General features: G+C 48.7%; 1 protein-coding gene across 3 annotated transcripts in view; it reads left to right on the forward strand.

Annotated features, from left to right (window-relative positions):
* The window catches only part of LOC146822665 (uncharacterized), a 550,662-nt gene that overhangs the window by 285,752 nt on the left and 238,138 nt on the right, over positions 1 to 26,772 (forward strand). For all 3 annotated transcript variants that reach the window (XM_085606858.1, XM_085606859.1, XM_085606857.1), the window contains 2 exons: positions 2,853 to 2,874; positions 14,610 to 14,645. In XM_085606858.1, coding sequence (XP_085462984.1) covers positions 2,853 to 2,874; positions 14,610 to 14,645 — 58 coding nt within the window. The remainder of the gene's footprint in view (positions 1 to 2,852; positions 2,875 to 14,609; positions 14,646 to 26,772) is intronic.

The following is a 26,772-nucleotide window of genomic DNA, read 5'->3' on the forward strand; positions in this document are numbered from 1 at the left end:
CTCCTTGAGGAATCTGTTCAACAACTGATTATTTTGGTTGTTATCTTCAATGTATAGTGCAGTTCTCATTTGCCTGCGGTGGAAGGTGGGCTTGCTATTCTATTCAGTTCTTATGACTATTGATGAGGATGCCCTGGAAGAGAAGGATAAGTTACTTACCTGTAATCCTAGTTCTCTTCCAGGTGTATCCTCATCAAAGTCATAAGCAACCCACCCGCCTCCCCAGGCAAATGAGAGGACTGTATTATTAAATATGGAAGAAGTATATCTTTGTGTTTAGGACTACGGGTCCCGCAAAGAACAACTGACCTAACTGTCACCCCTGAGGCATGATGGGATATTGGAATCAGGGCTGCCTTAAAGGCTTTTCAGTCTCTATGGTATTGTATTGAAATGCAGCATGAAGGCTAACAATGTTTTGTGGATCTGTGTTTGGCACAGTGTTTTCTTTTCTTTCTTATGAGTTTTTACCTCATTTAAAAAAATAAAAAAAAATTGTGTATTATACCTATGGTGTGTTATTGGATATTTAGATCTACATTGTCTAGCCTACTATGGGGGCTGCATTGGCTTGGAAAAAATAATATATGTTTATACATATACAGAGCTGTATATATATGTGTTTTTCATATATAATTTTATTATTTCCGGGGTCCCCGCACATGGGTGGGAATATTCAGTGCTTATGACTTTGATGAGGATACCCCTGGAAGAGAACTAGGATTACAGGTAAGTAACTTATCCTTATTGGTCATGTGTGTGCAATAAATGTTGTGCATTCCTGTGTGTTAGCAGTAAAGCTGCTTGCCCACACTACACTAATAGATCTTGGGTTTGCATTGAGCCCTGTGCATTTCTGGGTGAATCTCTGGACTCTGTGCACGGTATAACCACCTAGTAGTATACCATATACAGAGCCAGCTTCCTACAATGATGCGTCAAAATGAGATATCGTGCAAAAAGTCCAGTGGCGTTCCCCTAAGAGTCGACGGGGCCTTGCTCTTGTAATCCCAAGGTGCTTTTCTAGAGGGTAGTGTGGTCAAGGAGCTTTGGGCTCATCAGAGAGGAGTTCAAGACATCTGTCAATAAATGATGCACACGACTCAATAAGGCGATCCGCAGCAATTTATAAAAATTGCACCCCTTCACTTCAATAGGTGTTAAACAGTGTCGTGTGACCAATGTTACTCTGTTGGGCTTGGTCGCGTCTTAAAGAGGCTGCAGGCTTTGACGGGGGGGGGAAGGAGGCATCAGGCTGAACCAACACGGGGGCTCTGGTCTCACGATACTCGAACGTAGGGACACCTTTGGTCCTCTTCTCCATTGCCCAGGGGCATCCGGTGCAGAGGTGCCCTTAGGTTTCATGTTTTCCTTACTGGGAGCAGTCACTGTGGCGGGGGCCTGTGTGCAGAGGCTACAGGCGACATTGGAGAGTTCACTAGGGTTGAAACCACGGTGGACTTTGTCTCTGGAGAGCTGGCGGACAACAATGGCACCATTGGCCCACTTCAACTCTAGCCTGGAGCAGCATGTGCAGTGGTGTCTTTAGGCTTTGGGTTTTGCAGTCACAAAGCCTTCTCGGGGGTCAAGGGGTGTCTGCAGGAAGCAGGTCCACTACCTCACTGGAGGTATTGGTTCCTGGGTGAAGTGCAAGTCGCTTGCTGCGTCTTCTGTTCTTCACGTCCGTTATAGTCTTTCGTCTGCGGGATCTGATTTTCTAGTGCCAGGGGCTCCCCTAAAATTACTAACGTTAGGGGAGTGTAGGTTAGTAGCCATAGGCTACTGACCCTAGGGGTCACTATGCCCCCTATATGACCACTTCATGTGGGAAGTGGGCATAACCCGGTCTCAGAATTCCGAAGCTTGCTTGAGTTCCTGAGAGCAAAGGCTCTCACCCTTGGGGAGGGGGGGTCTCAGACACGTCTCTGGTAGTAACACTGGAATTAGTGTGGGTTTATTAATACAAGATGTTTTATACCAATCATCCCTACCTTCAGTGAAGTCATCCTGTAGCTGATAACCTTGTTTTCGCCAGTGTCGGGCACGTTTTAAAATGGCTCACTGGCAATAGTGGAACTGACCAGCACTGGGGAATATCTGCTCAAGCAGGTATTATCTCACATATAATAAGCGCCTTGCCTTAGGGCTGTAAGTCCTACTGTTGGGTTGACTTACAAGTACTACATGCAGTTTTAGGGAGCATGGCACACAGGGATGTGTGGTTTCACCTTTTTCTGCACCAAAACTCGAAGCCTGCAGTGGCAGTCTTGCATGTGTTTGGTGAGGGTCCCTTAGGGTGACACAATTTGTGCTGTGCCCTGAGAAACTCTTCTTTAGTACCCCATGCACTAGGTACCAAGGATACCATGTATTAGTGACTTAGAGTGCTAAAGGTATTCTCAATTTGAGGAAATAATTGTACAGTTTTGGGAAAGATCTGGACTGGGGGACCTGATTAGCAGGGACCCAGTGCACTTCTAGTCGAAATCGCATCAAATGCCAGGCAAAAAGTGGGAGTGACCATGTCAAAAAGGGACACTTTCCTGCAAACTGTAACAAACTAAACTCATGGGTTTTTAATTTTGTCTGCAATTGTTGCTAGAAGCTGATGCAGATGGGGGCAGAGCACTGAATATATTCTGGAATTCTATAAATAGTCTATTATACTACTTCGTCTGCATTTTTTTACCAGAGTTGAAAATGTGGCTAATTGAACCTTTGACCCCTAGGTCCCGCTTATATTGTCCCCTGAATCAATTTCTCCAGATTTGCCTTTGTCTACTTGGCCTAATGTGTCTAATGTGCATATGTTTTCTTTTTGCCTTATGTAATACATGAATTTTCTGTTGCAGGTCGGACAATCCAGTTTCAGATGTAAGTGATTCCTATTGCAGATTTCTCTTCAGAACGGTTCTCACATAAATTGATTCTGCCTAAAGTATGTATTTGTGACAGGATGCACAATGAGCGGTTTAATTTTGGCCCGTACTTTTACTTTACTCTTGCCTACTGATCTTTCCTTTCCAGCTGCTTTGCAATATCTACGTGGTAGACAGGAAATGAACATCTCAAAAAGATATTGGATTTTATTTCTTTGACTGAAAGGGACCCCATCGTAAACAAAACCTCTCACCAGGCATCCTTTTGACTGCAGCCCGAAGTCTTGAAGGTTTTGTATCAAACTACCCAGCACATTAAACCCACACTGATGCCAGTGTTGGATTTCATGAAAAACGTATGTCTAGAGATATCCCCGGAGACCTGCCCTGACTTCCCAAAGAACTAATATCTTCCATGGACACCGGATTTGTCCATCACCAACCCAAGTCTGGACTCCAGATCCAGCTGGATCAGCGAGTCCTCGCCATTGCACCAAATGCCCAAGTTAGTGGCCCAACACCCCAGCGTGGTCCCCCCCAGCGATCCTGACCTGTGATTCGACCTTCACCTCGACACCTGCAGCTCACTCCGAAGGATTCCCCTCAAGCAGAACCGACAAGAAGAACCTACACGAAAGGACACCCCTGCATCCTTCTGGCTCCAGTTTGCAATCCTTCATGACCAACATCCTCCATTGAAACTTTATTGGGCTCCTGACAGCGACTAGGCACCCTGCACCCGGCTGCCCCTGCGCTGCTGATGGTGTGTACTTGGTGCTAACCTGGGACCCCCTTTGCCCTGAACTTAACCCTAGGAGCTTGGCTCCTGAGACAGTGGCCTGCCCATGAGCAGTCCCTAACCAAGGTGCCCCATTGGCACCCTGCACCCAGCCACCGTAGTGCTGCAGGTGGTGACCTTTGAGTATTAACCTGAACCTTGGTTCTAACCCCCAAAACTCCAATTCCAAAACAGTTTTACTCCCCTGTACCTTAACAATTTGTTTTTAGGTCTCGCCTGACCCAGCGCATGCGCTGGTCTGGCGAGACTTATTGAGAGGGCTCCAAAAAGTGCTACCAGGCCAGCCTAGAGCTACAGTGCGCGTGCGCGCGTGCCGTGCTTTACCGCGATTACTTTCGCTTTCGATGTTTGATCGCGATCACTTTCGCGGCCGCACAGCCGCTTTGCATAGCCAATAGGTCTCGCTTTTGGGACATAAGTATTTAGTTATGCAACTGTTGCATGGCTAAACACTTATAAGGTCCCAAAGGCGAGACCTATTGGCTATGCCAATGCTTGTTTACATAGGACTGAATGGTGGGTTTTCTCAGAAAATTCTTCTAAGTGTTCAACTGTCTTGTACTGCACAAAAAGTAACCTTTTGCTTGCACAAGGGTTAACCTGCTTACAAATGTCCTGTGTTGTGTAAACTGTGTTAGGAGTGTTTTATGTCAAACTAGACCAGTAATCTAAAAGTAATTACAAGCAGTTTTGAGCAGTTTGCAAATAGTTTTCTCCATTGAAAAAATACCTGATTGTTCCTACGAATCCAGGAGTGATGTCGGAGTTTCCGAACTAGAAATTAAGGGACCGGCAGAAAAGCATAAGCAAATATCCCTGACCAGTTTATTTTTGGGGCATTGCCTCTGGATAGGTGGTGTGGGAATCTGGAGGCGAAGTTTGGGCATTTTGAGTTCTCTCCTGTGGCAAAGAGGTCTATTTGTGGGAATCCCCATTTCTGGAAATATGGAAGGAGAACCTGGGGATGAAGTTCCCAATTGTGTACTTGTTGCCGCTTCCTGCTGAGGAGGTTGGCAAATTAGTTGTGGCAAGCCTGTAAGGTATTCTGCTAGAAGATTAATGTTCGAGGCCTGTGTTATCTAGATACACACGTTTTGCATAATCCTGTCATCATCTGGCTTGACGACGAGAAATGCAACTTCAAAGCATTCAAGACACTCCGGATATCTTCGAGGAAGAATCCGAGCAAGAGGGGATCGAAGCGTCAGTTGCTGAAGAAGAGGCCTTCTCCATTTCAGAGTCCGTTCCTGAGCTGGAGATCGATATGGAATCTGAAGATGTGCCTCAGGGACAAGATTCCGTGAGCTCCGAAGGCCCCTTGCCCCCTAAAATCTCTTCCAAAACGCTTAAGGCTTCTGCACCACCTGTGCCTTCTGGCCAAGGTCGGCACCGAGACATTGTTTCTGATGCACTGCCTACTGGCCTGGCACCGAAACAGACTGTCAAGTCTTCCGGTTCGGCACAGAGTCGAACAATCATCTTCTGATCCGAAACCATCAAGATCGAAGGCCAAATATAGTTCGGAGCCAAAACCCTCCGCTTGAAACAAAAACATGCTTCGGAACCGAACACCTCCGATTCGAAACAAACACGATTCGGAGCCAAAACCTTCCACTCCCAAGGACAAGTCAATTATGACGCCGAAATCCAAGGACAGGCTCCCTGAGCCTCCAGAACCAATTTTAGACATTCTTAAGGCCAAATTTGATCCAAAGCAGAAACAGATTTATAATTATCCTGATACAGGACATTTCTGCTATAACGTCATCAAAATGCAAACTTCCTTCAGAGGACCCTGCCTGAAAAAGGACGACGACATGGCTGGTAGCCCAACTTATCCTGCCCCACAACCCTCTCCACCATCTTCTCCACACTTAATAATTGAGGATCCCTTACATATAACACCTCCGGGATCTCCACATACAGATCCAGATGGGGATCATATTGATGAGGACACTCATTTGCGTGTAGACCCAAGGAATGACTACACCATTGACCCTCCAGTAGATAATGACCCAGACGTTTATCCTGCAAAGCCATCACCTCCAGACTATAATAGGGCTTATCAGCAACTCATTGCTAGGGCAGCAGAGTATCAAGGGGTGGCCTTACATAAAGAGAAGAAGGCTTTTTATTTGAAACACTTGAGTCCACACACAGGTCCAGTTAATCACTCCCTATGCTTAAAGGCATGATGAGGCATGCAGAGGATATCTTTATAGACCCCGTACAGGCATGTATTTCAACTCAGAGTAGATAAAAACAAACACAGGATCTGATGGTGAGGACTTGTATTTATCAAGGGACAATTACCTCTCGACTCCCTAATAGTGTCCAATGCTCGCAAAAGAGCTAATTAACAAACCTCTGGTGATCCACCTCCCCCAGATCCCCAGTCAAAGAATCTAAGCTCATTGATGCATCAGGAAAACGAGTAGCTGTTCAAGTTGCTGACCACTGGCGCATCATGAACACGCAGGGTCTAGTAGCCAGGTATGACAGTGCACACTGGGATGAAATGGAGCAGCTGCTCCAATACCTTCCAGAAGAACACAAAGCTAAGGCAAGACAGTTGGTTGAAGAGGGAAACTAATCACTAACTCATCAATCAGATGTACTTTAGATGCAGCTGACACTACAGATGGGGAGATCAATACCAGCATTCTCCTTAGAAGGCATGCATGGCTTAGGATTGCGGGGTTTAAGCCTGAAGTCCAACAGTCCATTTTAAACAGCCCCTTTGATAAAGAACACCTGGTTGGTCCTGAAGTCGACCAATCCCATGAAAAAAGATACCAAAGTGGCAAAGTCCATGGGATCGCTGCAGTCCCCATCTAATAGAGGCTCCTTTTGTTGCTCCTTTTACAGAGCAGAGTCTAAAACATCCTCCGACCCAAATGCTTTCCTCTTAAAAAAAAAAAAAAAAATACCCAGTACTCTCGCTATAGAGGTTTTTATAGAGGACGGTATAGAGGAAACAATTCCAAGGGTAGAGGTAAAGTCTCCACACCGTGTAACACCCCTTCCCCTAACAAACAGTGACTTGCCCAAACTTCCCCGTAATCACTTAACACCTGTCAGTGGAAGACTTCTACAGTTTCTCCCTGTGAGAAAGTGGTTCTGTATATACTGTTCCCTAATAGGTACAGGGTGTACAGAGTCCACAGTCCCCCAGAGGCTGATAGAGGTCAAAGTTAGGTATGACCTTACTCTCAAAAGTGGTAGCTTGGTCGAGCAGTAAGGCAGTACCAGAGGACAGTGTAAAGCATTTATTGTACACACTCAGTCAGCAAATGGTTTCACACACTCAATAACTGAACTCTAGGCCAATGGTTTATATATATATATATATAAAATATATGCTTGTTTTATTTTTAGAACCACAAAGGGGATAAAAATATACTTTATCAGAATGAGAGGTTGAATATAAATACTTTTGCCTTAAGCAATACATTTTTGTAAACAGTCACAGTTGGTTGCAATAAACAATCCTATTTCCTAAACATAACAATGCATTGAGCTCAATGGTAAATTCAGGTTATTTGTAATAAATTACTTTTCAGATTACTTTTGGAATTCCAGGTCTGGCTCCTAGATCCAGCCCTGGGTTAGTATTCAGAATCAAGTGATGAAAGTAGACTTAATAACTGTAATGATTTTTAAATAATATTTAGCTATTTCAAAAGTTAGCACTTAGAAAATATTTCAAGGAAAACATTCAATGGATCTCTATGGCAAGAAATTCAAATTGCAGGTAGAGTACTTTATCGTTACTTTAGTAATCCAGGACTGGGTACCTAGACCCAGGACTGTGGTCCTTATCAAAAACAGGTAAGTAATTTCGTTTGCAGGAATGGTACGATTTTAGAAGAATATTTCAAATTTGCAAAAGTAGACACTTCGAAGAAATTTCACAGAAAAGCAGACAATGGTTTCCTATGGGAAAAAAATGGGTTAGAGGTAAGTATAGTTGTGGACACTTTTCAGAGTCAGGGCTGGGCACCAAGATCCAGCACTGGGAGCTCACCTAGGAGCAGGTGAGTAAATTCGTTTTTGTCACTATGCCGATTTTTAGTGAATATTTGCAGTTTTGAAAAGTTCACACTTAGAAGATTTTTCAAGAAAAAGCCAGTCAATGTTACCCTATGAGGAAAATGAAGTTAGCGGTTTAAGGGTAAGTACTCGACTGGCAGAGTTGAGATTCCGGGCATAGACTCAGGGGTCCCCCAGTGTCAGGTAGGTACAGTTGGTTCACCCTCAGCGGTTTCAGGACGGCCGGGTGCAGAGAGAGTTAGGCCCAATGTTATCCTATGAGGGATAGGGGGGCCTTGGTTGGTGGCTGCTGTCTGGCAAGCCACGCGGCTGTGGGAGCTGGGCTCCTGGTCACTTACTCAGGGCAAGTGGGGACGTAGGTTAGTGTAGAAAGTGCACTGCCAGGGCCACTCGGGCGGCTGGGTGCAGGGTGCTTTTGAGCCTTCGGGCGCTCAATGGAAGTCAATGGGAATGTTCCGGTTTGGAAAAAGGCTGCAAGCTCGGGGACGAGGATGCTTCAGATGCCACCACCACTTCGAGAGGTAAGTTGGGTAGTTGTAGGTTAGGTGGGTACCCCGGGATTGGGCACAGGGGGCCGCAGGGCGCCGGGTGCAGGGGTGACTTTTGATGTCTGGAATCTTACCCTCTTGTTGATCGCGGTTGGGGTGGCACTCTGTTCTGAGGCTGCAGGCTTCTTCCGGAATGTCGAGGGGGGTCCTTGGGTGCCGGACTCGGGGTCACAGTCGCCGTGAGGTCGTCCTCAGGGTCTTTGTTCACTCCGGCACTGGCCAGGCTTGGCTGGTGCAGAGTGTGCTGGGTTCGCGGTTCCGGGCTGCTGCCAGGGGTTAGAGATAGGTTTCTGAGTAGAGCCTCTACTCATGGGAGTCCCAGGGGCTTAGAGCCAAAAGGTAGCCAGGTCCTCCGGGGTTGGTGAGGTTGCTGGCCACGAGAGATGCCGCGCTGGTGCAGGTTCGAGAGTCGACAGGCCGGTAGGGCTGGGGCCAAAGCAGTTGGTGTCTTCTCTTTTTAGCAGCTGCAGGGCAGGTCCTTGTTCTTCTTGCTCTTCTTGTAGTTTTCTGTCTGGAATCTAAGGGAGGAAGGTTCAGGGTGCCCCTAAATACTAAATTTAGGGGCGTTACAGGTAGGTGAAGGCCAGGGACCAATGGGTCCCTGTCCTGGGGTGGGTACACCCCCTATCCTGCCTCTCTCCTGTGGGAGGGGAGCAGTAGCCTAATCCTGATAGGGTAGGGCCTCCCATCTTCAAGATGGTGAGAGCCCGGAGATGTTTCACCTCGCCTCCCCCACCTGAGGGGTGGGGTGGGCAGGCTGGCACATCCCCTGTCCCTTGTATGGGGTTTCCGGCCAAGCTTCCCGCCAGAGTGGGGGGTTGCAGTGGCCTGGGGAAACTCCAAATGGCGGTATGCCTTTGAAGCTTCCCTTTGCTCATCCTGGGGGAGGAGATTTCTCACCTCACCCAGGATGTGCATTGTTGCAGGCCTGGGAGAGCAGGGGCTCTCCCACCCAGGGGTCCAGCAACGTGTCTGCTGTGTGGCAGCCTGGGCAGCCTCAGAGCAGACTGGGATTGTAGGTTAGCTGTAAGGGGGCATCTCCAAGATGCCCTCTGGGGTGCTTGGTACATTAAATCCCACACTGGCATCAGTGTGGGTTTAATGTGCTGAGAAGTTTGATACCAAACTTCCCAGTCTTCAATGTTGCCATTATGGTGCTGTGGAGCTCGTGTTTGATGAGCTCTCAGCACCATGTACTCTTAAATGGCAGCACTGCACTTACAGTGCCCAGGAATGGACCCGGGTACTGTAGGGGCACAGGGCTCCTGCTCCTGTGCCCACACCATAGGCGTAAGGCACCCAGCCAGAGGGGTGACTGACATATGCCTTGGCAGTGTAGGTGATGGGCATGGCACACAGATGTGTGCCATGTCGACTTTGTTTTGTCCTGCACCCAGACACTCAGCCTGCAAGGCAGTGTGTGTGTAAGGGTACAGGGCCTCTGAGGGTGGCACAATGAGTGCTGCAGCCCTTAGAGGCCTTCCCTGGCCACAAGGCCCTGGGTACCTAGGATACCATTTACCAGGGGCTGACGTGTGGCTAGGTTTTGCCAATTTGGAGTTTGTGTGGTTTAAGGAAGGAACATAGGCCCTGGGCACCTGATTGGCAGGAACCCAGGGTACACTCAAAGTACATTCAGCAATTTAGCAAAAAGTGGGGGCATACCATGCAAGAAAGATGGCACTTTCTCACACTCCCCATTTGGCAATCCATAACAACCGACAAATGGGTGATTGACATTATCCAACATGGTTATTGCCTGGTGCTTTTCACCAATCCTCCAAACATCCCAACTCATATTCACAAACTGTCGTCAGACCACTTACTCAAACAAGCATTTGTAATGCAATAGGTCTCGCATGTATCAGAGTTTGAGCTATTGACATTGCAAATAATGCCTTTTGTTTTAGTTATTAAAACATAAATACGAAAACAAAACTAAAAGCCATTGTCATTTACAATGCCAATAGCTCAAACTCGCATAAACGCGAGACCTATTGCATTACAAATGCTAGTTTCTTTTGCTTTCAACCGCGGAACAGCCATGCTGCTGTACAATGGGGCAAAAGAACAAACATTGCCAATACATTTTGCACAGGTGTGACCTGTTGGCTTTGCCAGTGCTTGTACTGATTTGCAGAAGCTGAACATTTCAACCCCCAGGACTCCTGTTGTCACGTTTTGTTGGTCTCTTCCTGACTGTGCGTGAAGTCGCCATTGGAAGAGGGAAGAAACCAGTGTCCCTGTATGTGAAAAGGGGATCCGCCGGCCGGCCTGAAGATTCATAAGGCACCGGGGGCATGCGGAAGCCCCCTTCATTGACTGGGGAGGTGAGGAGCGGGACGCTGGGAACGATAGCGGTCTGAAACTGATAGGGCAATACAGTCAGGGGTGCTTGACTTGCTGTTGGCGGCCCCCAAACCTCCACCCCCAACTGTCCCTAAAATGGCCTCCATAAGTGTGCCCTTGTCCAAAGCACTCCTACTCCCCTTGTTGGGGATGGATCCAGCATTTATGCCCTGGAGTCTGAGACCCCTCTGCGAGAGTCCACAGCGACAAGGGTGTCACACTTAGCGGAGAACTGGGAAAGATCCCCGTAACGCTGAGAGCCGTCGCCTACCCAGACGGAAGTCTGACACTGTTAACTTCCTAGTCTCATTCTTTGTCCACCCCCCCCCATTCCTTTCCTCTCTCCTCTGTATTTCTCTCCCCCCTGCCTGCTTCGTTTATCCTTATGCCTACGCTTTGCTTTTTCCCCACCCCTTCCCTACTTCATTCTTTCTCTACCCCGCTATTCCTTTCCTCCCCCCCTGTATTTCTCTCCCCCTGCCTGCTTCGTTTATCCTTATGCCTACGCTATGATTTTGTAACTCATGTAACTATGCTCCAGCAACTGATGTAACTGTGTAACTATGTTCTGAAACAATCTTCTTCCTCTTGTAAAGCGCTCCGATACCTCCGGGACTAGCCAGCGCTATATAAAACTTTTCAAATAAATAAAAGGACACCCAATATTCTGATTAGCTGTCCTGAACTATTCATGGCAATCAGCGTTGGGTCTGGTAACTAAATCTAACAATCTGTGATGATTGATGCCGGTATCTTTTTTAAGGTTCACTCCGATATAAAGAGACACTTCAAACAATTCTTAACATTTTTAAATGTAAAAGTTTTTACAAATAAGGCATAGTTAAAATTCTAGTTTGTCAAACAGTAAATGAAACACACAGTGACTGCAAAGTTGAAAACACTCCATTAAAAGCTCTGGTTTTCTTTTATTCTGCAGTTTTATATAATGTGAACTCTACCCTAAGATATTGGAGTGCGTTCACACTCTTCATCACATCGGCCACGCCCCTTTGAGAGACCCTCTAGTTTATTCATCCCACTTAAAGTTCTTGTGTCTATTACCTGTTTGCACAGATGCAGTGCTGGGTGTGGAGGAAAAGCGTGACCGTGTCCAGCTCTGTCCATCCTTGACTTCTGACAGCGACGTCAAGCCAGGCTAGAACTCTGACAAATGCCTTTCACCCCCACTGCCCTTTCAGGCCTGCCCCTCCCAACAGATCAAATGAAGCTGTTTTGTGTACTTCCACGTACTAGATGTACGTGGAAGGGTGGATATGCGCTCCTTGCAAGGGCTTCGAGCTCACCCGATGAGGCGCTGTTTACATGAAGTGATGTGTAAGCACGAAGAATGTTTTGTTTCAGTTTTATATAGCGCAAACTTGGACGAAAGAGATTAGGGTGCTTTACATAAGCACCAGGTTACATATCACAAGATCAGATTTGTAGGTCTACATTTTTATAGGCACGTGGAGAATAACTGAATTGCCTAGAATCACGGGCTGTTGTGTGGCGCCGGGACTTCTAAAGCCAGCATTTCTGACCGTAGTGCCAAATCCTCTCATTTTTACAAATAAGGCATAGTTGTTCAAATTCTAGTTTGTCAAACAGTAAATGAAACACACAGTGACTGCAAAGTTAGTTGTCATTCTGATCGTATTCAGCCGCATAGGTAAACCGAGCCAGCTTTGATCCCTGCGAAGTCTTCGCCGCCTACATAGATTGGACCCAGACGCTCCCTGCCCACACAGACCAAACTAGTCCAGCAAAACTGCATTTAATTTTGTGCAGTTTGTAAGCTCTCCTACCCAGGGGTCCAGCAACATGTCTGCGGTGTGGCAACCTAAGCAGCCTCCCAGACCAGACTTGGATTGTAGGTTAGGTTTCAGGGGGCATCTCTAAGATGCCCTCTGTAGTGCTTTGTACATTAAATCCCACACTGGCATCAGTGCGGGTTTAATGTGCTGAGAAGTTTGATACCAAACTTCAGTCTTCAGTGTTGCCATTATGGTGCTGTGGGGTTAGTGTTTGACGAGCTCTCAGCACCATATACTCTTAAATGACAGCACTGCACTTACTCTTGGTTTTCGGTTGTACCCAGACACTCAGCCTGCAAGGGCAGTGTGGTTGTGTTAGGGTACAGGGCCTCTAAGGGTGGCACAATAAGTGCTGCAGCCCTTAGAGGCCTTCCCTGGTCACAAGGCCCTGGGTACCTAGGGTACCATTTACCAGGGGCTGACATGTGGCAAGGGTTTGCCAATTTGGGATTTTAGGTTTTAAGGAAGGAACATGGGCCCTGGGCACCTGATTGGCAGGAGTCCAGGGCACACTCAGTCAAAGTACATTCAGCAATTCAGAAAAAAGTGGGGGCACACCATGCAAGAAAGATGGCACTTTCTCACACTAGCATCAGTGTGGGCTTATTAGGAGGAGTTATTTGATACCAAACACTCCTGGTTGCATTGAAGCAATCATGGTGCTGGGTAACTCTAGTTTTCAGCCCATGTACCCTATGGCTTCCCTGGCACTTACAATATTGAGAAATAGACTTAAATATTGTAGGGGCATTTCTGCTCATGCTGATTTGCCCACACCTGATATAGTAAACCCTGCCTTAGGGCTTGTAAGGCCTGCTAGAGGCAATGCTGCTGGAAATGGCACACACAGTGTGCCATGTCGACTTCGTCGTTTTTCACTGCACCAAGTCATGCAAGCTGCAGTGACATAGCCTTGGTAAGGGGATCTTGTTCAGTCCCCATGCCCCAGGTACCAAGGGTACCATTTACTAGGGACTTAATAGGGGGCTGTAGTTGCCAATCATGGAACAGTTTTAGGGAAGAAGCAGTGACACGGAGGACCTGGTTGGCAGCGACCCAGTGCACTTGTAATCGAAACTAACCCTGGGCGTAGTTTGCTTAGTAGCGCTACGCGAACTGCGTAGTGCGGTAGGGAAATGCTGTTCGCAATGATTGCACAGTGCTGGATGCTTGTCCGCATTGTGCAATGATTGCAAACTGCATCTTGCACAGTGCAAGCCGTCGTTTTCTGCCGCTCGAGTAGATTTGTACTCGAGTGGCTACTTTCTCAATGCGGACTGGTAGTTTCTCATCGCGAGCATACGCGACCACTCGCAATGAGAAACCTGACCTCCCCGCGTTGAGAAGCCGGGAGGTTTATTTTCCACGCTCACGATCGGCAACTTGATGTTGCTGATCGCGAACGAGGAAAGTCTCGCCGGGATGTTTATTTTGCTCGCTCGCAGTAGCCAACTTGAAGTTGTGGACTGCGAGCAAGCAAAAAATGCCCGCTTGGCGTTTTTGCACTGTGCTACGTGCAATTCGAGGGGGTGGCTAACCATGTTATAGAGGCACTTTTTCACATGCATGAGCTTGGTGAAGGTTCCCTATGGGTGGCACAATTCATGCTGCATCCTTTGGGGGCCCTCTTTTGTCCCAGTGCTCGAAGTACCACAGTTACCATTTTCTAAGGACTTGCATGAAGTCTAAAGTGGTGCCAATTGAGCAGGGAATCAGTATACTTTCAGTCAGTTGTATCAGATACCAGGCCAAAAGTAGGAGGTAACCATGTCAAAAGAGGCACTTTCCTACAATGCCCGGTCCAACACTAAATACCACAAACAGATACTTACAGGGTAAGAAACCTTTTTCCTTCTTTAGAAATAGTGGACAAAAAAATACATAGGTTTGAATTTGTCAGTGAAAAACTGCTCACCATATTTATTTGATGCAAATGGCAGTTAACGGTTTACCAAAATAAATTTTCTTGGTAATCTTGCCTCTTTATTTGTTTTTTGCTGTCCTGTATGGGTTAATCAGCCAGTGATTCTCTGCATTTAGTGTATGGATGCGTCATTGAATTTGAATTACATATTTGTAAAAAATGTTTTGCATTTAGTAGTTGTATTACCAAAGATTTTTGAGATAATTTTGCTTTTCACAGAAACTTTCTTTATTTTTTTTTTAGAATGAAACATTAAAAACTAAAGCTCTCCAATCGCTGGTATGTACCCATTTATCACTTTCCCAACTTTTAAGTGTTGTAAGCAATAATTGAATTTAAGTTAAGAAATTCAAATGTTTTCTTATAGAAGTTCAGCATATGTTTGTTTTTCCTTCGACGTATAAAATGTTTCATTCTGTGTTGGCTTGCGATAAGTTTCCAGTTTTTGTTTGTGTTCAAAAAAGCTTATGTTCGAGGCATATGAGCTGCAGATTACACACTGTGCATAGATCGCCATCTGGTGTTGGGCCCGGATGTTTGCAGCAGTTTTTCCTCTTGAAAAGTCTTTGGAAGTCACGAGGTATGTGACTCCTCCTGTGGATCGTATTGCGCATGGGCTTCGGCTCCATCCTCAGATTGTTTTTTTTCCGTCATCGGGCTCGGATGTGATCTTTCGTGCTCTGGTTCCAAACAGTTTCCAGTTCTTCTATATCGACGCGCAATCACCCCCCCCTTTCGCTGTATTGTTTTCGATCGCGATCTCCACACTTGACGCGGCTCTCATCGATCCAAGTCTTCGATTCCGGTCGTCGACGAGGGCCTACGGGCCTACCCAAGCTCCGGTCCTGGCTGATTGAAAGGACTCTATTCAAAAAGTGTCCTCTGCCTCTCCCCTGAACACGAGGCTCGAGACTGTCCGGCGTGCAAATCCTTCCGGTCCAAGAAAACCATTCGAGACTGAAGGGCGAGAAGAACCATGGCATACTCGTCGACAGCGATCCCAGACGACATCTTCGGAGAAGGCGTCGATGCTCCAGTAGGAAAGCACACCGAAGAGGGCCTCGTCAATGCCTCCGAGGCAGACGATTCAGATGTCGAGGACATCACTCCGGCACAGAGCGTCGTGAGTATCAACATCCACCCACACCCTCAATGGCATCCAGAAAGGCTTCGGTCACGCCTTCGCCCTCGTGCCTAGGCACGACCAAGGACACTGCTTCCCACACCGCGCCTTCGGGCCCGGTAAAGAAGTCTATCAAGCCTTCCGGTGGCTCGGGCTCGTGCCAGCCTACCGTCGGTGCCGAGAAACACTCCTCCGCACTGATGCCGAAAAATAAAATGGCCTCCTCCTCGGCACCGAGCTCCACACCGAAGCACTTGGCGCCGAAAACAAGCACCAACTCCTCGGTACCGACACCGTCCCTGGAGCCGACCAAAAAACACAGCCATCAACACCCACACCTCAAAGCCGAAAGTCATCTCAGAGCTGAGTAAACAACCAGCCGTTCCGAAGCCGCACAGTTCAGAACAACGAACTGATGCAGACTCCAAGACCAAAAAAACCTACAGCCCGACGCCTTCGGCGCCGACGGAGCGGACACTCACTGAAGAACTATTTAGGCCTGATCCATTACAAAAAACACTGGTCAAGTACCATAAGACTGGACATTTGATGCTCAGCATCAAAAAGAGACCGCTGGACAAGCCTGCACCAGCTCCACCTCCAAAGAGGAAAGACTTTGCTACCTCCCCTTTAAGAATGCCTCCTCCTTCTCCTCCCCCGCCTCATTCCCCCACACCCTTTCCGGATGTTGATGTCTATGATGACAGAGGACGAGCCCCATGTCCAAACTACAGGGGACCCCACTGCTACAGGCTCCCCAGACCCATAGGACGACTAACATTCCAGACATCTCTAATGTCCCGCAGGATGATCTCTACCCTTCGAGACCATCCCCACCGGAAGACTCAATGGGGTTTAACCAACTACTCCAGAGGGCTGCACACTACCACAGTGTGGATCTCCATACTGACCCCGTGGAGGAGGACTTTCTCCTAGATACCTTTGACACAACACACAGGGCCACTTCCATCCTGCTCATGCTCAAAGGCGTTATCAAGCACGTGCCGGAGGTCTTTAAAGACCCGGTCAGAGCCAGGGTCATCAACCCTCGCATCGACAAAAAATATAAGGCCGCCCTTACAGACCCCACCTACACCAGAGGGCCAGCACCACTAGATTCCCTAGTAGTGTTCACTGCAAGAAAGCGTGCAAACTCCCAGGCATCAGGTGAGGCACCACCACCTGATAAGGAATCCAAACTCTTGGACGCATCGGGCAAGCGCACTGCATCCCAGGCTGCCAACATATGGCGCATCGCAAACACACAAGCGCTTTTGGCAAGATATGACCGTGCACATTATGGTGAACTAGAAGCCATAATGCAATACCTCCCTGACAAATATAAAAATAGAGCCAATGAGCTAATCCAGGAGGGTAAAACCATCAACACCTCCATTCTCTGTGCCCTAGATGCAGCTGACACCACCTCTAGGGCAATTAACACCTGCGTCGGCATGCCTGGCTACGGATTTCAGGTTTCAAACCAGAGGTGCAAGCTTCCATCCTGAACCACCCCTTTGACCAGGAACATCTGTTCGGCCCAAAAGTTGATGAGGCCCTAGAAGAAATGAAGAAAGACACAGATACGGCGAAGTCTATGGGAGCCTTACAATCTCACCCTCCCAGGCGCTCCTTTCGCCGCTCTTCCTTTCGAAGCACCTCCAGAGGCTACTCCTCTGGCACTGCTTCTACTTCCTATAAAGCCCCTACCCAATCCAGCTTTACAAGGGGTTACCAAAGAGGCGGCTACAGGGGCAACAATAATAAAAGCAGAGGCAAGACAAACGCCTCCCGCTCTGCCTCCACCCCTACCCAATGACTTCCCTCCACTCCCCCCAGACCATCCCACTCCAGTCGGGGACAGACTCCACAATTTCCTTCCTGTCTGGACTACCATCACCTCAGACAAATGGGTAACGCAAATAATTCGGTCAGGCTACTGCCTCGAACTAACATCTACCCCCCCCCCCCCCAATATTCCACCCAAACAACGCCCAATGTCACAGGAACATTTAGCACTACTAAAGCAGGAGGTAATCTCCCTCCTACAAAAGAGTGCAATAGAACTACTAGTTCCCACCAACCAACAAAATATGGGAGTTTACTCACTATATTTTCTCATACCAAAAAGGGACGAAACTCTAAGGCCCATCCTGGACTTCAGACCCCTAAATCACTATATACACTCAGACCATTTCCACATGGTCACACTCAAGCAGGTACTTCCACTGCTCTCCCAAAACGACTTCCTGGGCACCTTAGAACTCACGGACGCCTATTTCCACATTCCTGTTCACAATGCTCACAGGAAGTTTCTCAGATTTGTAGTAGACGGTCAACACTATCAATTCAAGGTGCTCCCCTTTGAAGTTACCACAACACCACGGGTGTTTACCAAGTGCCTAGCGGTAGTGGCAGCACACCTGCGAAGGCAACACATTCATGTCTTCCCATACCTAGACGACTGGCTCATAAAAGCCAACTCATACAACCAGTGTGTACAACACACTCACGCCACTATCCAACTACTTCACGACCTGGGCTTCACAGTAAATCGCATGAAGTCCCATCTGCAGTCATCCCACGTAAAGCAATACCTCGGTGCCACCATAGACACCGCAAAAGCGTTAGCCTACCCCAGTCCTGCCAGGATAGCAAGCATTCAGGCTCTCAGTGCCAAATTTCAGCCACAACACTCTTCCAGCTCGAGTGTTCATGCAACTTATAGGAATGATGGCCTCTTGCATATTCATAGTACCTCACGCAAGACTCCAGATGTGTCCTCTCCAAGAGTGCTTAGTGCGCCAATGGAACCAGGCCCAGGGTCAATTGACAGATCTGGTTATGGTAGACGGTCGTGCCCATAGCTCTCTGCAGTGGTGGACCACCAAAAACCTTTCCAAAGGGCGACAGTTCCTGGAACCGGTTCCTCAGATAGTACTGACAGCGGACACATCGCTCTCCGGCTGGGGAGCTCACCTACTACATCACACCATGCAGGGCAGGTGGACACCAACTAAAGTTACTCCACACCAACCATCTGGAGTTACTAGCCATATTCTTAGCCCTAAAGGCTTTCCAAATGCATGTCTCATGCAAGGCCGTCTTAGTCCGCACCGACAACATGACAGCCAAGTACTATATACAAAAACAAGGCGGCACACACTTTCCGCAGCTCTCAGTTAGCACAGAGCATATGGAGATGGGCCATACCCCCAAAAATCTTTCTCCTAGCTCAACATGTCCCAGGAGTCCAAAACACTATGGCAGATCTGCTGAACAGACAAACACAACAAATCCACAAGTGGGAACTCCATCCACAAGTTCTTCACCCGTATTTCAGATGTGGGGGCATCCACAGATAGACCTCTTAGCCACCCACAAACGCCAAATGCCCAAGCTTCGCCGCCAGATATCCACACCCATTGTCCCATGGCAATGCGATATGGATGAACTGGTCAGGCAGATTTGCTTTTCCGCCACTCATTCCATTAATAGTGCGCAAACTACAACAACGCTCCCTCACTCTCATCCTAGTAGCTCCAACTTGGGCCATACAACCGTGGTACACCACACTGCTGGAACGATCTGTAGTACCACACCAAAAGTTACCTCTCTCCACGCCTCTTAACCCAGAACCATGGAGAGATCAGGCACCCGGACCCAGCTCAGCTCAACCTTGCGATCTGGCTCCTGAAATCCTAGAATTCGGTTATCTAAATCTTCCTCCTGACTGTATGAACGTCATTAGAGAAGTTAGGCGCCCTACCACTAGAGCTTGCTATGCAGCCAAGTGGTAACGTTTTGTGGTCTGTCACAACAATAACTTCAATCTCCTAGATGTGTCCATTCAACACATCATAGGCTATTTACTACACCTACAAAGATGCAATCTAGCCTACACGTCTATTAGACTGCACCTTGCAGCCATAGCAGCTTATCTACAAAACAGGCAACCTCTATCACTCTTTAGAGTACCTGCCATAAAGGCCTTCATGGAAGGCCTCCAAAGAATAATTCCCCCCAGAGAGCCACCCTCACCTGTGTGGAACCTAAACATAGTTCTCACCAGACTAATGGGGCCTCCCTTTGAACCTCTACACAAATGTGAACTTCAATTCCTAACATGGAAAACTGCTTTTCTTGTAGCCATCACTTCCCTCAGAAGGGTCAGTGAGATACAAGCACTCACTATTCAAGAACCTTTTCTGCAAATGCACCATAACAAGGTTGTTCTCCGTACTAATTCAAAATTCCTCCCTAAAGTCATTTCTCCCTTTCACCTAAACCAATCTGTGGAACTACCCGTATTCTTCTCGCAACCACAGACTGTTGCAGAAAGAGCTCTCCACACATTAGATGTCAAACGAGCCTTAACCTACTACATCGAAAACACAACCCTTTCGTAAGACCAAACAACTGTTTGTTTCCTTCTCACCACCACATAAAGGCAACCCCATCTCCAAATCTGGGATAGCTAGGTGGATTGTCAAATGCATTCAGGTTTGCTACCACAAAGCAAAACGAACGCTGTCTGTTCCCCCCCCCTAAAGGCCACTCTACACGTAAGATGGGGGCTTCCATGGCATTCTTAGGGAACTTCCCCTTATATGATATCTGCAAAGCAGCAACATGGTCAACACCGCACACTTTCACTACACACTATTGTGTAGATGTGCAAACTAAGCAACAAGCTAGTGTGGGCCAGGCTGTACTCAAAACATTGTGTTCGAGGCGTTCGAGGCATGTGGGCTGCTGAATTCATATCTGTGCATAGATCGCCGCCTAGTGTTTGGTCCGGATGTTTGCACGTTGTTGTCCTGGAAGAGTCTTCGAAGTATCCTTGGATAGGTGACTCCTCCCCTGGACTACAGTGCGCATGGGCATCCTCTCCATCCTCAGATTGTTTTTTTCCGCCATTGGGTTCGGATGTGCTATCTTAGCTCAAGTTAGGAAAATATTTTTTCGAGGCCAAAAGGCCTTTAGTTTGCGTCGGTACTGTTTATCGATCGGGTTTCGATACAATCCTGTTAGTTTACTAACTTTCAGCACCGACTTTCTTCGCATTTACCTGTCCATCGACTACTTCGACGATGGAATCGAGGACGCCATTCAAAAGATGTCCGGTATGCAATGCGAAGTACCCACACATCGACGTCCATCCGGTGTGCAACAAATGCCTTTCGCCGGACCACGACGAATCGACATGCATGGCCTGTGCCCGGTTCCGTTCCAAGAAGACTCTGCGGAATCGACGAGCGGCGAGACTTGAGGCGCAGCACGCGGCACCGGCCCCAACAGACCTCTTCGACGAGGCCGAAGACGTCGAGGAATTAGAAGTTTTGCCCTCCAGTCCCGTTTAGTCTTGCCCTCCAGTCCCGTTTCTGAACACGAACCCGGATCGGACGAGGTAGACGAGTCACTCTTCCACAGAGGTGAAGACGACACCGAGGTAGGAGACGACGAGGAGGCCTTAGGGGCCGAAGAAAGTAGCTCCAATGATGAACAAGGCCTACCTGTTCAAATCGTTCAAACACCAGTGCCACAGCCTACGGCTCCGGTCGAGGGATCGCCTTCGGGCCTTACCCGAGACCCATCCCGCAGTTCTTCGGCCCCGCCCTCGGGCCCGGCCTCGGACGTTCAGCGGCAGCCATTACTACATAAACAGGCTGGTTTCCCTACCACAAAACCGAAACCGAAAGCTGCTTCAGTTCCACCGAAACCGAAACTGAAAGTGGCGCTGGTCGGATCGAGGCCTTCGCCAGCGCACCGCGTCGGCACCAACCGCACCAAGAGGGACTTCGGTGCCGAACTTGAAGCGGGCGACGTTGGAGTCGACAAAGGGAAAAAAGCCATCGGCACCGACAAACCTGCTCGGCTACCGGCACCAACGACACCGAGGGCCGTACCGCATGCTGGGTCTCGCATCGCTCCCTCGACGACACCTAAGCCTCAGGTATCGAAGACTTCGACGGTGATCTCTGCACCTCGACTCGATGAACCGCCGGCGCCGAAAAAATCCACGGCCGCCTCTACGAGCCTGGCCGGTGCCAAAGCCTCGAAGGCGCCCCAAGTACGACCTGGTGCGACGCAAGGCAGCAAAACCACAGCTGTCCTCCAGGACACGTCGGGTTCCGGTTCAATCGGAGCTCCAGCAGCCTCTTCGGTGCCGGCCAACATTACCTTCGGCTTGCCTCCGTCAACAATCCCAAAAATGTTCCAACTCAGGACACGGGTCACCCAACCTACGGTCACACCTGCTGAGACGTCTCCGGCACGTATCATCGACGCCGACACTGGCAGGATGATTCTCCACGACCGAAGGATAACTTCGGAGCCGCCATTGGACCCTTTCAGGATCCCACTAAAAAGGAAGTTGCCTGCAGAATCGGAACCTCTCCTTTATGAACCCTTCCATTCATCCTACCAGGATCCACACCGGTTCTCCCCCACACGCTCCGATACAGATGCATTGGAGGACTACATGGATGACCAAGTCCCCTACCACGTAGACACGGACCCTGATGACCAGCAGGACCCTGATCAAACTTGGGGCGACCCTGCAGACCCCAGTGCACCTCTCGATGCACAGGACCAACAACTCTATGGGGCAAAAACATCTCCTACGGAGGATACTGCGGCGTTCAACGCTCTTATCGAACGTGCTGCAAATAACCATGGGGTACAGCTTCACTCTGATACCATCGAAGATGACTTTCTAATGGACACCTTTGCATCCTCAGAAAGACATGTCAAGACTCTGCCAATGTTGAAGGGGGTCCTCAAACCAGCCAAGGACATTTTCAAAGAACCCACCAGGGCACGGGTGATAAACCCCAGGATTGATAAAAAATACAGATCAGCACCTGGGGATCCTACTTACATCAGAGTAAAATTACCACTCGACTCCATCGTCGTAGCGAATGCACGCAAGAGGGCACACTCGCAAACAACAGGTGACGCTCCCCCCCCGGACAAAGAGTCCAAGGTGTTAGAAACCTCTGGCAAGCGGGTTGCCGCCCAAGCTGCCAACATATGGCGCATAGCCAACACTCAAGCGCTCCTTGCTCGCTATGATAGAGCGCACTATGACACACTGGAGCAAATATTCCAACATCTCCCTGACCAGTTCAAGGAAGGCGCAGAAATGCTCATCAGAGAAGGACAGCTACTAACGAACGCTTCCATCAAATGCGCACTAGATGCTGCAGACACGGCTGCCAGAGCCATAAACACAAGCGTCATGTTGCGACGACATGCCTGGCTACGGATCTCAGGATTCAAGCCTGAGGTACAAAACAATATACTGAACCAGCCCGTCAACCCCGACTATTTATTCGGGCCAGAGGTTGACACCACCCTCAAAGATAAAAAAGGACACGGACACCGCAAAGTCCATGGGCGCCCTACAAACTCAGTCCTTTCGGAGCGGCTCCTTTCGTCGCCCCGGAAACAAGGGAGCAGGTAGAGGACAGGGGTCACAACAAACATATAACAAAGGGAATACACAGACCACCTATGATAAAAACACCCGAGGTGGATATCGTGGCTCCAGCACAAAGGGCAGAGGACGCGGCTACGGCAACACCAGGTCCTCCCCCAAGAACAAGCAGTGACTCCCTCTCCCTTCCTCCCGACCACATAACACCTGTCGGGGGAAGGCTACAAAGGTTCCTGTCCACGTGGAATTCCATCACCACGGACAGGTGGGTCAAAGATATTGTAAAATACGGTTACTGTCTGGAGTTAACCTCCACTCCACCCACAATACCACCAAGAAGCCGTCCTATGTCCTCAGAGCACTTAACGCTTTTACAGCAAGAAGTGCAAAGTATGCTTCTAAAAGGCGCTATAGAGGTCGTACCCATCCACGAGCAGGGTGCGGGAGTGTACTCCCTCTACTTCTTAATTCCAAAAAAGGACGGGTCGCTCAGACCCATACTAGACCTGAGACCCCTGAACCAGTACATTCTTTCAGAGCACTTTCACATGCTCACTCTACAGCAAGTCCTTCCGCTTCTCAAGCAGGGAGACTTCCTAGCCACACTGGACCTCAAGGATGCGTACTTTCACATACCCATCCACCCCTCACACAAAAAATACCTCAGGTTCACTGTTCAGGGGCAGCACTATCAGTTCAAAGTCCTTCCCTTCGGCGTGACAACAGCGCCCAGGGTTTTCACGAAGTGCCTAGCTACGGTGGCAGCACATCTACGGAGGCAGCATATACACGTCTACCCCTACCTAGACGACTGGCTCGTTCAAGCGAAGTCAGCCCAGCAATGTGCAAGCCACATGTCCCGCACCATTCACCTTCTTCACAGTCTGGGATTCTCACTAAATTATCCAAAGTCCCATCTCCAGCCCGCACACGTACAACAGTACCTAGGTGCGACTATAGACACTCTGGCGGCCACAGCTCAGCCAAATTTAGTGAGGATCAACAGCATACAACTGCTGATCTCCAAATTCAAACCCAATCACTCACTTCCAGCGCGAGTGTTTATGCAGTTGATAGGCATGATGGCCTCCTGCATCTTCATAGTCCCGCACGCGAGATTACATATGCGCCCACTTCAGGAGTGCCTAGCACGTCAGTGGAATCAGGCTCAAGGACAGTTAAAGGACCTAGTGTTGGTGAGCGGTCGGGCATACAACTCTCTGCATTGGTGGAATCCACAAAACCTTTGCAAGGGCCGACCATTCCAAGAGCCTGTCCCACAGATAGTACTGACAGCGGACGCGTCTCTCCAGGGATGGGGAGCTCATGTACTCCACTACACAGTGCAAGGACTATGGACAACACAACAAAAGAAGTTGCACATCAACCTTCTGGAATTGATGGCAATCTTCCTAGCCATGAAGGCATTCAAAGTACATCTATGCAACAAGGTCGTGCTGATCCGGACGGACAACATGACCGCAATGTACTACATACAGAAACAAGGAGGCACACACTCTCCACAGTTGTCTCATCTGGCTCAGAGCATGTGGAAGTGGGCCATTCAAAGGAACATGTTCCTCATGGCGGAACATCTCCCTGGCAAGGACAACCAGATGGCGGATCTGCTCAGCAGACACAGCCACCAGATGCACGAGTGGGAGTTACACCCATCAGTACTCCAACCGTACTTCCAGCAGTGGGGTCATCCGGAGATAGACCTATTCGCGAAAACGCAAAATGCCAAAGCTTCGCCGCCAGATTCCCACATCCGCAGTCGCAGGGCAATGCGATATGGATGAACTGGTCCGGCAGATTTGCGTACGCTTTTCCCCCAGCGCCATTGATACCGCTAGTGGCCCGCAAACTCCGACAACACTCCCTGACACTTGTCCTAGTTGCTCCCACGTGGGCACGCCAGCCGTGGTACACCACCTTCCTCGAACTTTCTGTGGTGCCGCATCAAAGGCTGCGGATCAAACCCGCGCATTTGACGCAGAACCATGGAGAGGTTCAGCACCCAGATCCGCAACAGCTGAATCTGGCGATCTGGCTCCTGAAGTCCTAGAGTTTGGCTATCTCAACCTGCCACCCGACTGTATGGACATCATCAAGGAGGCCAGGAGACCCACTACCAGAGCTTGCTATGCAGCCAAATGGAAAAGGTTCGTCATTTATTGCGGTAATAATGACATCAACCCGCTGGACGCATCCATCCAAAACATCATCTGTTATCTCTTACACCTATATCGATGCAATCTGGCGTACACCTCTATACGTGTCCATTTGACCGCAATCTCAGCCTATCTGCAAACCAGGCAGCACCTCTCTCTATTCAGAGTGCCTGCCATCAAAGCATTCTTGGAAGGACTCAAACGAGTCATTCCACCAAGCCACCCACCGGCTCCAATGTGGAACCTCAACTTGGTCCTCACACGCCTGATGGGTCCACCCTTTGAACCTCTACACTCATGCGAGATTCAATTCCTTACCTGGAAAGTGGCCTTCCTTGTAGCGATCACTTCCCTAAGAAGAGTTAGTGAACTCCAGGCACTAACCGTTCAAGAGCCATTTATACAGGTTCACACCAACAGGGTCGGACTACGTACCAACCCCAAATTCATGCCCAAAGTAATATCGCAGTTCCACATGAATCAGACTATTGAACTGCCAGTTTTCTTCCAAAACCCACAAACTGTTGCAGAAAGGGCACTACATACACTAGATGTACGGAGGGCCCTCATGTACTACATCGATAGGACTAAACCCTTCAGGAAAACGAAACAACTGTTCGTTGCCTTTGCCCCACACCACAAAGGTAACGCCATCTCCAAAGCAGGGATAGCCAGATGGATAGTTAAGTGTATTCAAATCTGTTATCAAAAAGCAAAACGCACATTAACTATTCCACCACGAGCCCACTCAACACGTAAGTTGGGGGCTTCCATGGCCTTCCTAGGAAATATTCCCCTGCATGATATATGCAGAGCAGCCACATGGTCCACTACACACACATTTACAAAACACTATTGCGTAGATGTGCAGTCAAAACAGCAGGCAGCTGTAGGACAGGCTGTTCTCAAAACACTTTTTCAGACCGCTGCAGCTGGCACGGGTAGCCGCCGCCAATAGAGGGCACTGCTATGTATTCTATGCACAGATATGAATTCAGCAGCCCACATGCCTCGAACTGAATATGCTACTTACCAGTATGCATCTGTTCTTGGCATGTAGGGCTGCTGACATTCATATCGCCCTCCCTCCTCCCCGGCGCCTGTCGCAGCTGCAGCTCTCAGAATTACTGCAAGCATGGTCATCACTTTCTGTATCTACTCCATCACTGCCACAATGGCGAAAAACAATCTGAGGATGGAGAGGATGCCCATGCGCACTGTAGTCCAGGGGAGGAGTCACCTATCCAAGGATACTTCGAAGACTCTTCCAGGACAACAACGTGCAAACATCCGGACCCAACACTAGGCGGCGATCTATGCACAGATATGAATGTCAGCAGCCCTACATGCCAAGAACAGATGCATACTGGTAAGTAGCATATTCAATATGAGCTGCAGATTGTACACTTAGCATAGGTCGCCATCTGGTGTTGGGCCCGGATGTTTGCAGTTTGTTTTTCTTCTTGGACAGTCTTTGGAAGTCACGAGTTTGGTGACTCCTCCTTCGGTCCGTACTGCGCATGGGCTTCGGCTCCATCCTCAGATTGTTTTTTTCCGCCATTGGGCTCGGATGTGATACTTCGTGCTCCGGCTTCGAACTTCTACGGTTCCAGCCTCGACGGAAAATCCTCGATTCTTCGAGTTCCTTCATCATCTTCATCTCTCGAA

The sequence above is a fragment of the Triturus cristatus genome, chromosome 5_2 (assembly GCF_964204655.1).
Source record: "Triturus cristatus chromosome 5_2, aTriCri1.1, whole genome shotgun sequence".
NCBI lineage: Eukaryota > Metazoa > Chordata > Amphibia > Caudata > Salamandridae > Triturus > Triturus cristatus.